The sequence below is a fragment of the Eubalaena glacialis genome, chromosome 18 (assembly GCF_028564815.1).
Source record: "Eubalaena glacialis isolate mEubGla1 chromosome 18, mEubGla1.1.hap2.+ XY, whole genome shotgun sequence".
NCBI classification, from domain to species: domain Eukaryota; kingdom Metazoa; phylum Chordata; class Mammalia; order Artiodactyla; family Balaenidae; genus Eubalaena; species Eubalaena glacialis.
This window is the reverse complement of record NC_083733.1, coordinates 53,000,090-53,013,471: the sequence shown is the minus strand read 5'-3', so window position 1 is coordinate 53,013,471 and position 13,382 is coordinate 53,000,090. Positions and strand designations below refer to the sequence as shown.

Here is a 13,382-nt window from a genome sequence, read left to right as displayed (position 1 = left end):
GAAGAAACCAGCCCAGGGCAGTGCCTCTACCTCATTTTTGTTCCTCTTTCCCTGGGCTTTGCCCTGGAGTCTAAAATTACGCATAAGATTAGTGAGTGCAGTTATCAGAGCAGGGGTGAGGTGTCAAAGGGATGGGGAGAGAGAGCAATACAAATAATGACCAGCTGATCCCCGCAGGGACACAGCCAGCTCGGGGGTGGGGTTTGCGAGTGGGTAGGTGGTGGCAGAGGGCTGGGAAGGGGCAGGGGGATTTGTACAGCTCAGGGTAGGTATTTAGATGAATTTCTGGGTGAGAAGGGGAGTGGGAAAGGACCAGGGACAGACCCTTTGGAGGGTCAGGGTTACCAGTGCTAAGAAGGAAGACTGTCTCTGGACCATGTACAAAGTTCTCTGCACCAACTGGGGTTGCAGTAACTGTGACCGTGCATGCGTGTGCGTGTGCGTGTGTGTGCGTGCATGCGTGTGCGTGTGTGTGTGTGTGTGCATGCGTGCTCGTGTGTGTGTGTGCGTGCATGCGTGTGTGTGCGTGCGTGCATGCGTGTGTGTGTGCATGCGTGTGCGTGTGTGCGTGCATGCGTGTGTGCATGCGTGTGCATGCGTGTGTGTGCATGCGTGTGTTGCGCGTGCATGCGTGTGTGTGTGCATGCGTGTGCGTGTGTGTGCGTGCATGCGTGTGTGTGTGTGTGCATGCGTGTGCGTGTGTGTGTGTGTGTGTGTGACTTCGCAGCTGAACAGCAGAGGCTGAGGAAGTTCCAGGACCACCCTGGCCCCTGCGGCCCCTGTGGCACCTCCACCTCAGCTGGTTTGGCCCATCAGTGCTTGAGGGTCACGTATTCCACTCCTTCCTGGGCCAGCGGCCGCTCCCCAAACCCAAAACGGACCAGCTCCGAGTAATGTATCCCCTCGTCTTCTAGGACCTCTGGAGTCACGTTCTCATAGTCGCCCTGAGAAAGCCACATGGTGGTGAGCGTGGCCTCACGCTCACCAGCCTCCCACAGCCCGCTTTCCCTGTCCCTTCTCTCCTCGGCTCCACCTGGGGGTCCAAGAGCCCAAGCAGGAGTCCTCTTGTCTGGAAACTGGCTGCAGCCGGCCTCAGACTGGGAGGTGCCTGCCCTGGGTCTGACCTCACCAGGGTCTGGGCAGCCCTCCCCGCTGCTCAGCCTCTGTGAGCACTGAGCCCACCCAGGCTCTGGGACTCACAGCCGAGGCCAGGTCCTGTCACTTCCCCACCTTCCATAGCCCTGCCCTCTTACCACTTGACGCTTCTGCACCACAGAGTAAGTGACCGTGTCGTCCCTGTTTGGGGAAAGTCTCCGCGTCTCTGAGGTCCCTGCATCTCTGAGAGGGAAGGCAGAGAGATGGCCTCAAATGAAGCCTTTTGCATGAAATCTGCTCCTTCTTCCAACACCCCTAGACCCTAAGAGCACCCCCAGCCTCTCAGCCCCTTGTATCATGCCTAGTGCACACAGCAGGGGCTGATGTGTCAAATGAGTGAATGTATGTATGTATGTATCGCAAAGTCCCAACCTTGGTGATAGAGACCGACTCTGGCTGTGCATGCTCCTGGTTTGTAGGAACAGATCCAATTCCCGAGACCGTTACCAGGGGGGTTGTTATGGAGCAGGAATGAGAAGATGAAGCACGGGCCTGGCACAAAGAGGGCAGGCGAGACACGAGCTCTTCCCCCCACATCCCTCCCAGGGTGCAGGTGTCACCCCCCTGGTGCCCTCAGTACCCAGGTCTCGGTGCATCAGTCTCGCCAAGAGGAAAGCGCAAGGCAGCGTAGCTGACAGCATCTTCCATCACTGGATTGTAGCACCCCAGGGAGTGGGGGCCTTCAGCTTGGGGGATCCTTCGAGCCTGAGAGGAAGACAAGGTTTCGGCCCTTACCACTCCTCTCCCGGCCCTAGCTCCCCCACCCCTCGTACACTTTATCACCCTTTTCTGCTTTGTTTCTTTTTTTTTTTATTTGACACATAGTTGATTTTCTACTTTGTTTCTTTCTTGACTCGAAGCTCTGCCCTGCATTTCATCTTTCTCCCATCCTACCTTCATATTCCTCACAAAGAAGCTCTGTCCGCTGGAACTTTCCTGAAGCCCCTGCTGTCTCCGAATCCTCTTCCAGCTGAGAAATAAAGCCCCGCTCAGGGAGGATGAAGGGCCTGGGAAGAGGACCCTGTGGACACGGCATGCTGGGGGCTGCAGGATTGAGTAACCGGGGTCGTTCCCTGGGATGGGCGGAGGGGGAGCAAAGGTGGTGGGCATGGGAGGAACTCACCTCCGCTGAAGCTTGACTCCCCAGATTGCCAGGAGGAAGATGGCCAGACAGAGCCCCACTCCCAAGGCCACTCGCCTGCTGATGGTGGCTGAGTTATCTGATAGAGAAAGGAGGTACGTCAGTTGATGACACTGCCTCAGTCGGGTAGCAGGCCAGCTCTGCCCTGTGATCTTTGCCTGGGAGGCATCCTTGGCTTCTCTCTGCATAGCCACGGTCCTTCTGGCCTGCAGGACATCTGCTCCTTGCCCAGGGGGTGTGGTGCAGAGTAGAGGGAGAAGCCAGCCCTGCCCTCTGGACGTCTCATTAGGAGGGAAGGGCAGCTCTTTCTCAAGAGGAGCTCCTGCTGTGTGACAGACTCGGGCACACACAGAACACGTAACCCTCATAGGTGGTACCGCCTCTTCAGAGGGCAGCTTGGCCATGCTTAAAATCACTTGTCCTTTGAGCCAGTCAGTCCGTGCAGGAACCTAGCCTACAATTCTCTTCGCAGGTGTGCCCAGAGCAGGAGACTGCACCCAGCCTTGAGGAGGGCAGTGGCCACATAGTTACTCGACATCCGTACACGGGACCGCAGTGCACCCTCAGCAAAAGAGTCAGGTCTCCAGGGTGCCTGCAGAGGGGAGACCCAGGGAACATGTTTTTATACAATGTGTAACTGTTCCAAATGACCCCCTCAGGCTGGCTCCCTTTAGCACCAGCTTTGCCAGTGACAATCCTCTAAATTTAAAGCCATGGCTCCAATCATTAACCTGAAAAAAGCACAATAAATAAATATTTTCCCCTGTGTTTCCAGACTCTTCAGACACCCTGTATGTGCACAGATAGAGAACAATCTCCAAGTGCTGTTATTACATGGAAGAAAGGGAAGTTCAGGGCAACGTGTGAGCTCTCCCACCAAAGAAGGATATATGGACATAAATAACAAAGTTATTATGTAAGTAACAAAGAAGTAACATAAGTAACAAAGAAGGGTGTATGGACATAAATCTCTATAGGCCTATGGGTGCACGTACAGAAAAGTCTCTGTGAGGGGACATATCCAGCTGCCAACAGCGAAAGCCTCAAGGGAGGGAGGGGGTAGAGTTCTCAGGGAGCAAGAAAGGAGAGGTATTCGTCCTTCCACTATTTACCCTTTCATGCTGTTTTAGTTTTTTACCATGTACTTGTATTGTCTTTAAAAAAAAAAACCACTAAAATCTCAAAAGATAGAAACAAGCAGACTATCAAGGGTGAGACAGAGAGAGAGAGGCAGAGAGAGGGAGCCAGGAGGAGCTCAGGATGGCTGGAAGGTAGGGGCAGCCTGAATCCTCCTGGGGAGGCGAGAGACTGAGCGGGGAGGAGGGAAGACGGGGGAGCTGTGTGTGGAGCGCCTCTGAGCGCACAGGCTGCCCACTCCCCACCCTCCGTGCACTCGCTTGACAGGAGGGTGGGGCAGGGAAGGAGCACGAGCGGGGAGGAGGTCTGGAACGCACGCCGCAGGAGCGGCCAGGGCCAGAGAAGAAGAGGGAAGGGCCCTTACAGTAGACAGTGAGGGTGGTGGGCGGCGACTGGCCCCGGCCCAGCCTGTTGGTCCCCTGGCACCAATAGGCGCCCGAGTGCTGCGGCGTCACAGGGTCCAATCTCAGCATCTGATCATAATGGCGGAGGTCTTGGTTATTCCAGTCAAACCATGCGTAGTGGGAGGTGGGAGGGTTGGCATCACTCTCGCACGTCAGGACTGCCTTCTTCCCCTCCACCACTCTGTCTTTCGGGCTGATGGACACACGCAGGCTCCTGGGTGCATCTGTAAGTAGAAGCGAAGTCAGGATCCAGGTAGCCAGTCACCTGCCCGTCTCTGCTCTCAGCCTCTGGCTCTAGCCACTCACACAGCACTTGGAGAGCCCGGGCCTTAGACGAGGTCTGTCCTATGGAATTGTTGACCAAGCAGTGGTAAATTCCAGCATCTTCTGGAGAGATGGCGTCAAAGCTCAGTTTCTTTCCTTCCTCCAGAAGGATTCCATTTTTCTTCCAGAAGAAGCGGACATCCGTGGGGCGGCTACTTAAGAAGTCACATTGGAGGAGGACCGGGTTCCCAGAGTGAATCTCATTGTGGGGAGTGACCTGGACGCTGACATCTTTGGGGGCATCTGGAGAGCAAGGACCTCAGGCTGACCTCTTGGGTCTCTTCCCCTCTTCCTGTTCCCGAGAATTCCTCTCCCCTTGGCCCTGAGGCCTGACTCTCATCCCTCAATTCTCTGTGAGGACTGTGGTTCAGGCTTCGGTCTCCTCACCCTTAGAGCCCCGCACCCCAACTGAGCCACCCCCCAGCTCCCCCGGCCCAGGGCACTCACACTGGACATCCAGGTTGACAAGGGGAGACCACAAACACCACTGGTTACAGGCTGCGCATTTGACTGGCCCTGTGTCCCAGGCAACTTTTCTAATTGTCAGCCCAGCAGGTAATAGCTGGTCCTGGAAGCCTAGGTGATTCCATTCATATCGGGTAACTCGGGGATTACTGGAATTGTAGGTACAGGACAGGATCACACTGTCTCCTTCTCGAATCGGTGTGGGGTTTTGAATCACTGTGATTACCTCCTTGGGGGGATCTGGAAGAAAACCAGAGAGATGGGTGAAGAAAAGTCAGCCGCCCATAAGACCTGTTCCTTCCTGCTTCCTCTTCCCCCTTCCTGTGCCCTGCATTCATGCAGTTCCTCTATTAGCCAGGCTTGTGCTATTAGAAGGCTTGTGCTTCCCTCTTGCCTCTGAGGACAGAAACCCTGCCCTGGCCATTTGGCCTGGTTGTGGTTTGAGACAGGATGGTGCAGTGGTTAAGAGCACAGCTCTGGGCGGAGTACGTGTGGTGCCGTGCAAGGCAGGGGCCACTGTTTGTGGGTCTCTGCACGGGTCTGGGGCGCGGAGCCGGGTCACTACAGTAAGGGCGTTAATTTAAAAAAGAAAAAGAAAAGCATAGCTCTGGATCCAGACTGCCGGATCCTGCCCCTTGGAGTTGTGTGACCATGGGCTGCAGGCCTCAGTTGACTCATCTGTCAAATGGGGTCCCGTGAGTACCTAACCTTGTGGAATCATTGGAGGATGCAGTGAGAGGATGCTGTTAGAGCCCTGTGGCGTGTGGTAAACACACAATACACGTTGCTGCTGCTGTTACCGCATATCCGGTGTCTAGGTTTCAAGATTTGGGCATCCGCATCAGAGTATCTGGCCCCGACTATGACATCCCAGGGTCCAAGGATCAAACCTAGGGATTCTCTTTGTCCTGGGCTCCCCTCAGTGCCAAGACTCACTGTGTTAAACAGGGTCTGACAACCGAGAGGTAATGAAGCATTTGGCCCCAGTTCTCCTCGAAAACGTCAGGACCCCTTCAGGGGCTCAGCCACTGCTGAGTGATGCCAAGTCTCCGTGTCCCTCATGGGACCCTGGCATCTTGCCATTCATTCAAGTCAACAAGCGTCTACTGAGCGCCTCCCACGAGCCAGGCCCTGTCTGGTGCTAAGGACACAGCTGTGAACACAACACCCGCCCCAAGAAGCTTATCTGCCAGGAGCCCCTGGTTTCTTCTTGCTGTCCCTTCGCGGACTCATCTGCCTTCCTCCCGCCCCCAGAGCCATCTCCTCCCTCCGGCAGCTCTGCGACCACTCACACTGGACTTCCAAGTCAGCTTCCTGGCCAACTTCTCCAGGACCAAGACTATTTTCCGCCAAGCAGGAGTACTCCCCAGCGTGCCTGAGGAGGACCTCTGGGATCTGGAAGGTCCTGTCCGTCTTTCCAGGCATTTCTAGCCCATTGTAGTACCAGGTGTAATTTGTTGGAGGAGGTTTGGCCAGCGATATACAAGTCAGCTCTACTTTATTTCCTTCCTTAGCTGGCGAGGAGACGATCTGAACCCTGGAAGGTTCCGGAGCATCTGGAAGAAGAGGCCGAGGCCGGGGGATTGGGGGGGGCGGTGAGCAGAGGCCTCCGGGGCTCCCCTCCCGTGGGCCTGGAAGGCGCCCCTGCTGACCCCCGGCCTGGCCCCTCCCCAGCTCCCAGCAGGCTCACAGTGTACTTGGAGGTCCACTGCTTCCGACTTTTCTGAGCCCACAGCGTTGTGGGCCTTGCACTGGTACTGCCCACTCATCTTCCTGGTCACCTGGGGCAGAGTGAGAGTGGGCGTCTCCTCCCCCACCAGCGGGGCCCCGTCCCTGAGCCAGGACACACCCTGGTGCCGTGGGTTGCTGCTGACAATCTGGCACGTCATGGTCACAGACTCTCCCTCTGTGACAGTGGCTTCTGTGGGACTGACCTGGATCTTCAGCTTTGGCGCGTCTGGAGGAGCAGAGGGGCAGTGAGGGAGGGGATAGGGAATTCTCAGAGGGTGCGAAGTGCTGACAAGTTGCGGGGCTTTTATTCTGATAAAGCAGCAGCCTATACAGAGCAGGCGAGGGTGCGTAGCCACTCACTGTCACCCTTGTCAACAAGGGTGGGCTGGTCCAAGCGCCAGGTGACTGACCGTCACAGCCTCTCAACTCGGTTCTCTGCTCCCCACACCCCAGACCCCGAAGGTCTGGTCTCCACCAGCAGCCAGCAGCATTCCCAGGACTGTCCATCAGACCTTGCCACTCTCCTGCTTGAAACTGTTCAGTGGATTCCACACTTAGAGAAAAATCCAAAACCCTCACTGCAGCCCACGAGATCTCGTGTCCCGGTCCCTCTCGGCCTTCCTTTCCTACCACTGGGCCCCTTGGACGCAGTGCCAAGCTTGCTGGTGCCTTGCTCTGAGGCAGACACACCAAGTTCCTACCTCAAGGCCTTGGACTTGCTCTTCCCTCTCCCTGGAATTCTCTTCTCACAGAGATATGCCTGCCTCAGGCCCTCCCTTCACCCAAGTCTCAGCTCAAGCTCAGCCTCCATCCCTCACTCCCTCTGTCCTAGCCCTGCTTTATTTTTTCGTAATACACTTAGCACTGCCTACACATACGTTCTCTATTTCCCTTTTCACCTATCTACTCTTCGTCTCCCTGACTGCAATGCTAGTTCCCCGTGGGCAAGAACTTTGCTCACTGCTCTATCCCTGGCAGCCGTAGTAAGGCCTAGTAGGTCCACAACAAATATTTATTGAATGAATGAATGAATGAGGCACAAAAAAATGATGTGAAAAAATTCTTCACCCCGCCCCCCCAGGGGAACAAAAAAACCTTAACCAGGTGATCAGGTCATGGTTTGAGGATAGATTATTTTATTCTGAATCAGGTGTCCCCTGAAACACCGGAGCTGACGATGGGAATGGTAGAGGAGGGGCCGCGGCTCTGCCTGGACCATTCCCAACAGCGCGTGCCCACAGACCCATCACGCTCCCTTCTGTGTGGGCCCCTGTTACCCCTGTGACCGGACCCCCGGCCCTCCCACAGAAGCACTGGGGAGACTCACGCTTCACATCTAGCCACACCGTTTCCTCAGAGAGTAACTGCTGCTCCGTGGGGTCCCAGAGCTGGCAGGTCAGGTTCTTGCCGTGGTGAGTCCACTGCGGCTGGAACGTGAGAGTGCTCTGGGTGGAGACAGTCTTGGTGGACAGGCAGGTGGAGGTGACCGCAGGCTCCTCCAGGGACCACTGCAAATGAACCTGGTACTCAAAGCAGGCGAAATTCAGCAAGCAGGTGACAGTGACATCACGGAGCTCCTGGATTTCTGGAGGGAGTTCAATGCGGGGTGGAGGAGCCGTCTCTGCAAAAGAGCAGGGGCCACGCTGGAGGCCTGGGAGCCTGGACCAGCTTTAGATGCCCTGCCCCAAGTAACCCATCAGGAATCCCTGGCCCGGCCCGGCCACCTCTCTCCGGGCCTGCCTTTCTCTGCTCGGCCGAAACACCCTCTGAAAGGTCTTGTGAAAGCTGATCCTCCTTAGAAACTGTGTTTTATGTTTTATAGTTACTTCATTCACACCCCCCTGGTGTTTGCTTTCTAAATGTCTTCCAGGCCACTCCCCCCACGCTCCTCAGTGGATTTTACGCGTTTAGTTCAACATGCTTAGCTTGGAGGACAAACCTGCATCTGTCCAAAGGCCTCAGTGTCGGAGACCTCCCACACAGCACTCCTGGAGGGGATTCCTTTCGCGGAGAGGCCTGTGCGCAGCCAGCCCCTGCTCCCCCCGAGGCTGGGCCGCCCTCAGATTGCAGCGTCTGGAGCTTCGTCTCTCACCCCAAACACAGGGCTGCTTAGAACCAGCCACCGAATACACAGACCGTGGAATGGAGCGAGCACACTCCCTGGGGTGGAGGCCCCAGACCTGTGTTTGGTTCACACCCTATCCGTGTGTCGTGTAGCCACGAAGGCCTAATTAGAATTAATCCCCCACATTAATACATTGGGAGATTTCACTTGAAAATTCAGATTTCCATCTCTGGAAAACCCAGGCAACCTGGAAGCCAGATTCTAGAATGGGCAGAGGCTGAGTGGCAGGGGAGATGCTCAAGGAGGGATGAGTGCCCATGCTCCAGTTTGCCACGGGCGCCACTGTTTTGTGGCACCTTCCTCATTGCCGAGACAAAGGAACCCATCCTCAGGGCCTTACCAGAGATGTTGAGGCCTATGGGCTCCATCCATTTGTCCTCCTTAGACGTCATCCTCAGCCCCAGCTGACCGCTGTCATTGACTTTCACGGGATTGATGAGGAGGGTGCAGTTGTATCTGCTGTTTCCCAGGAATCGTACCCTTCCCTGATGAGGAGGAAAATCCCTGATTTTTAGGTTCTTATAGAGGATGGTCCCACTGTAGCTCTTGGTGGAGTTGTCGTACTTATAATTGTGGTACACAGTCAGGTTATCTATGGAGTGCCTGTTTATGATATTGTAGCGGCAGGGAATCCAGACGCAGGCTCCATCCCAGGCGTAGAGGGTCTTGGGATGTTCAAACGTCCAGGAGGCTGAGTCAGAGAAAGCCAAGTATTCTGGAACCCACCAGAGTGAACAGAAAGCATTACTGAAGGACACTGAGAGCATTCTAAAGAATTTCCTCTGAAGAGACGGGGTTGGGGGTGGGGGGCGGGGAGAGGCAGATACACAAAGAGAGAAGTATACACACACACACACACACATATACATTGACTGTCCCCACCCTGCCCCACATTTACTCTTCTCTGCCCCCATCTTTCCTCCTCCTCCTCCAGCTCCCACAGTCATCCCAGACCCAAGTATCCGCCTAAGCCACCATCCTTACCGAGAAGCAGAAGGAAGGGACCGAGGAGATGCATGGTGCTGTGTCTAGGCGGGAGCCTGGGCCAGGAAGAGTTTGTCTTTAAGCCATCTGGTCACTTACATCTTCCAGACAGCTTTTCTTGCTCACCCACTGAGCTCCAATCCCTTCTCCCTGATTCCGAGAAGACCGTGTCTGGTTGCATGGCAGGATATGGAATTCTGGAAGCTCACAGGGTCTTTTTCTGGATACGCTGTGCCTCTCCCATCAGCCTGAGAACCATGTAAGGCTAGCCTCTCTATTCCCAGCACTCCTTCCTTTCTTCCATCCATCCATCCAGAATTTTATAAACTTGCTGCCCAGCTCTCAGGCTTTGAGTGACACCAAACTACTGAGCACCGCGAACGCCAGGCCCTAGGCGACCTGGAGCTCACCTTGGGTCAACTGGTGAAGGGTTTCACTTAGGGGAGAGACATGGCCAAAACTTGATTTTAAAGACCGGGAAAAAAATAACTCTGAAACCAATCATTAAGTATGATACCAGGAGAGCATTTAGAAGGGTCTGAAAGGACTTAGGAGAATGTGGTCCAAGGGTCCCACTCAGATGCCCCCATGGGCTGGTTAGGAAACAAATCAACCAGGTGGGGACACGTCTTGAGTAAAGGCCATGACTATCTCAGTTCCAGTCAAGTGGGAACGTGGGCTCAGCACTGCCTGATCTTCTACTGTTTTAAAAGAAGTAAGAAGCCAGAGTCTCATGTGAAATGACCTGCTTTGAAAAAAACAAATAAACACGGTGCTGGTCAAACAAAACCTGTCTGTGGGCTAGAGGTAGTCCAAGGGCTGCCGGTGTGCAACCACTGCCCATCTCTATGTGTGGGCGCACGTGCGGTGAGCTGGACCGCCACCTCACTGGACTTTTACATAGAGTTACATTTACATAGAGTTAAATTTAAGTCCCAATTTACATGGTCGTGCCCTGAATGCCTGTCCCTGGGGAGCCAGCAGGACGTGCCAACAGAGTGTGTCTCCTGTCTCAGCACAGACCTGCGTCTCTCCCACCTGCCCAGCCAACAGTTCCCACACATCGGCGTCCCCTCCCCAAGCCCCTCCGGCTGGCTGTTTATCTCCTCCGGCTGCGTGGCTTATGCTAAAGGACCGTTGGGTGTCCAGGACCGGTGTGGGGAAAGCTAGGCCGCTGGCCAAAAGTAGGAAGGGGGTCTGTCCCCAGGCATGGCGGCCGTGCTGGTCTGACCTGGGCATGGATTAGGGCAGACTCTCCACGCAGACCTCACATAGCCCTGCGGGTATTAATAGTGTCATGCAGAAAAAAGTCCTCAAGGTCACATCCTTTTGAGAGAAGCTGGATTTAAAAAAGTGAAATAGGAGTCTTTAGTGCAGGCCTTTTCAAACCCTTTAACCAGCTGTATGCACATCATGCATCTCCCAGCATGGGGGCTAGAGTAGAGTACACGACCCATACTTCTTTAGCCATGGGAACTATTTTACGTTTTCCATGAGAAACTTGGCAGGGTTGCAAGGTCAGTGTTCTGAGGGATGCACTTTGGGTTCTGTTTGGGTTTCCACAAGGGCTATGGCCAGGGCCAGATTCCATTCCCCGTGGCAAAGACTAGCCTCCAGTAGCTGGGCCAGGGTACCCCCTCTGCCAGCAGCCACCAGTCACACCCTCATTGGGGACCAGCTGGAGAACGCCAGGACCAGTGGAAGAGGGGTGCTTCTCAGAGCAGGGCTGCATGTTTACCCCTCGGAGCTCCAGGCAGTCTCTGGAGCGCAAGAAGTGGGCCCCAGGCCTGCGCTTGGAAGGCAGCTGAGGCAGGATGGGGCATGGAACGCTGGGAACAGTTGGCATTGGGCACAAAGGCTCTGGACCCTTGGTCTGCTCAACACGGGCCTGTTTAGAGCCTTGCAGAACCTCAGAGCTGGCCTCCTTGATTCCATTCTTCCCTCCTGGGCACCCAGTGATGCCTCCTCTCAGAAGACTTGCCAGGCCTGGCAAGGGAGATGCTCAAAGACCGGGGATTACTACCTGTTGTCACACAGGCAAGAGAAAGGGAGGGGAGTCCCACTGTGCTCCCAGCCCCTAGAATTGTGCCTGGCACATGGCAGCGGCTCCCTACTTGCTTGTCGAATGCAAAAGAGAACAAAAATTTTGTACCTGTGTCTTCATGTGTCTTCTGTCTTCAGGGAACCTGGCAGCATCTAAAAGTGAAAGCGGAAGCACAGCAAAGTCGCCAGTGACTGATTTTCACTCTTCTTGGCCACACCCCCCCAGCTCTCTTTGGCAGCAAAGCCACTTCTCGGTATTTATCTGAAGGAAACAAAACACTAACGGGAAAAGACATCTGCACCCCAATGTTCCCTGCAAACATGCAAGCAACCTAAGTGTTCATTGATGGATGAGTGGATAAAGAAAGTGTATACAAAAGAATATTACTTAATAACCAAGAGATCACTGAAGAAATCAAAGAAGAAATTAAAAAATACCTAGAAACAAATGACAATGAAAACACGGTGACCCAAAACCTATGGGATGCAGCAAAAGCAGTTCTAAGAGGGAAGTTTATAGCAATACAATCCTACCTTAAGAAACAAGAAACATCTAAAATAAACAACCTAACCTTACACCTAAAGCAATTAGAGAAAGAAGAACACAAAAACCCCAAAGTTAGCAGAAGGAAAGAAATCATAAAGATCAGATCAGAAATAAATGAAAAAGAAATGAAGGAAACAATAGCAAAGATCAATAAAACTAAAAGCTGGTTCTTTGAGAAGATAAACAAAATTGACAAACCATTAGCCAGACTCATCAAGAAAAAAAGAGAGAAGACTCAAATCAATAGGATTAGAAATGAAAAAGGAGAAGTAACAGCTGACACTGCAGAAATACAAAGGATCATGAGAGATTATTACAAGCAACTACATGCCAATAAAATGGACAACCTGGAAGAAACGGACAAATTCTTAGAAAAGCACAACCTTCCGTGACTGAACCAGGGAGAAATAGAAAATATAAACAGACCAATCACAAGCACTGAAATTGAAACTGTGATTAAAAATCTTCCAACACACAAAAGTCCAGGACCAAATGTCTTCACAGGCGAATTCTATCAAACATTTAGAGAAGAGCTAACGCCTATCCTTCTCAAACTCTTCCAAAATATAGCAGAGGGAGGAACACTCCCAAACTCATTCTACGAGGCCACCATCACCCTGATACCAAAACCAGACAAAGATGTCACAAAGAAAGAAAACTACAGGCCAATATCACTGATGAACATAGATGCAAAAATCCTCAGCAAAATACTAGCAACAGAATCCAACGGCACATTAAAAGGATCATACACCATGATCAAGTGGGGTTTATCCCAGGAATGCAAGGATTCTTCAATATATGCAAATCAATCAATGTGATACACCATATTAACAAACTGAAGAATAAAAACCATATGATCATCTCAATAGATGCAGAAAAAGCTTTCGACAAAATTCAACACCCATTTATGAGAAAAACCCTCCAGAAAGTAGGCATAGAGGGAACTTATCTCAACATAATAAAGGCCATATATGACAAACCCACAGCCAACATCGTCCTCAATGGTGAAAAACTGAAACCATTTCCACTAAGATCAGGAACAAGACAAGGTTGCCCACTCTCACCACTATTATTCAACATTGTTTTGGAAGTTTTAGCCACAGCAATCAGAGAAGAAAAAGAAATAAAAGGAATCCAAGTCAGAAAAGAAGAAGTAAAGCTGTCACTGTTTGCAGATGACATGATACTATACATAGAGGATCCTAAAGATGCTACCAGAAAACTACTAGAGCTAATCAATGAATTTGGTAAAGTAGCAGGATACAAAATTAATCCACAGAAATCTCTTGCATTCCTATACACTAATGATGAAAAATCTGAAAGAGA

At 52.7% G+C, this 13,382-nt stretch overlaps 1 protein-coding gene across 3 annotated transcripts; it reads right to left on the bottom strand.

Moving 5' to 3' along the window:
* Window positions 1-800: 800 nt before the first annotated feature.
* CD22 (CD22 molecule) lies at window positions 801-9,519 on the bottom strand. Of its 3 annotated transcripts, XM_061174052.1 has the most exons (13): window positions 9,467-9,519; window positions 8,823-9,197; window positions 7,685-7,978; window positions 6,317-6,583; window positions 5,919-6,182; window positions 4,609-4,866; window positions 4,144-4,404; window positions 3,798-4,061; window positions 2,279-2,375; window positions 2,050-2,125; window positions 1,736-1,860; window positions 1,254-1,338; window positions 801-944 (listed from the first exon to the last, which is right to left on the bottom strand). In XM_061174052.1, exons 1-13 carry the CDS (start codon window positions 9,498-9,500, stop codon window positions 813-815), a joined length of 2,532 nt encoding a protein of 843 aa, XP_061030035.1. In that variant the 5' UTR covers window positions 9,501-9,519; the 3' UTR covers window positions 801-812. The 3 variants fall into 3 exon arrangements, with proteins under 3 accessions (XP_061030035.1, XP_061030036.1, XP_061030037.1); XM_061174053.1 differs by lacking the exon at window positions 5,919-6,182; XM_061174054.1 differs by lacking the exons at window positions 5,919-6,182; window positions 6,317-6,583.
* Window positions 9,520-13,382: the final 3,863 nt, after the last annotated feature.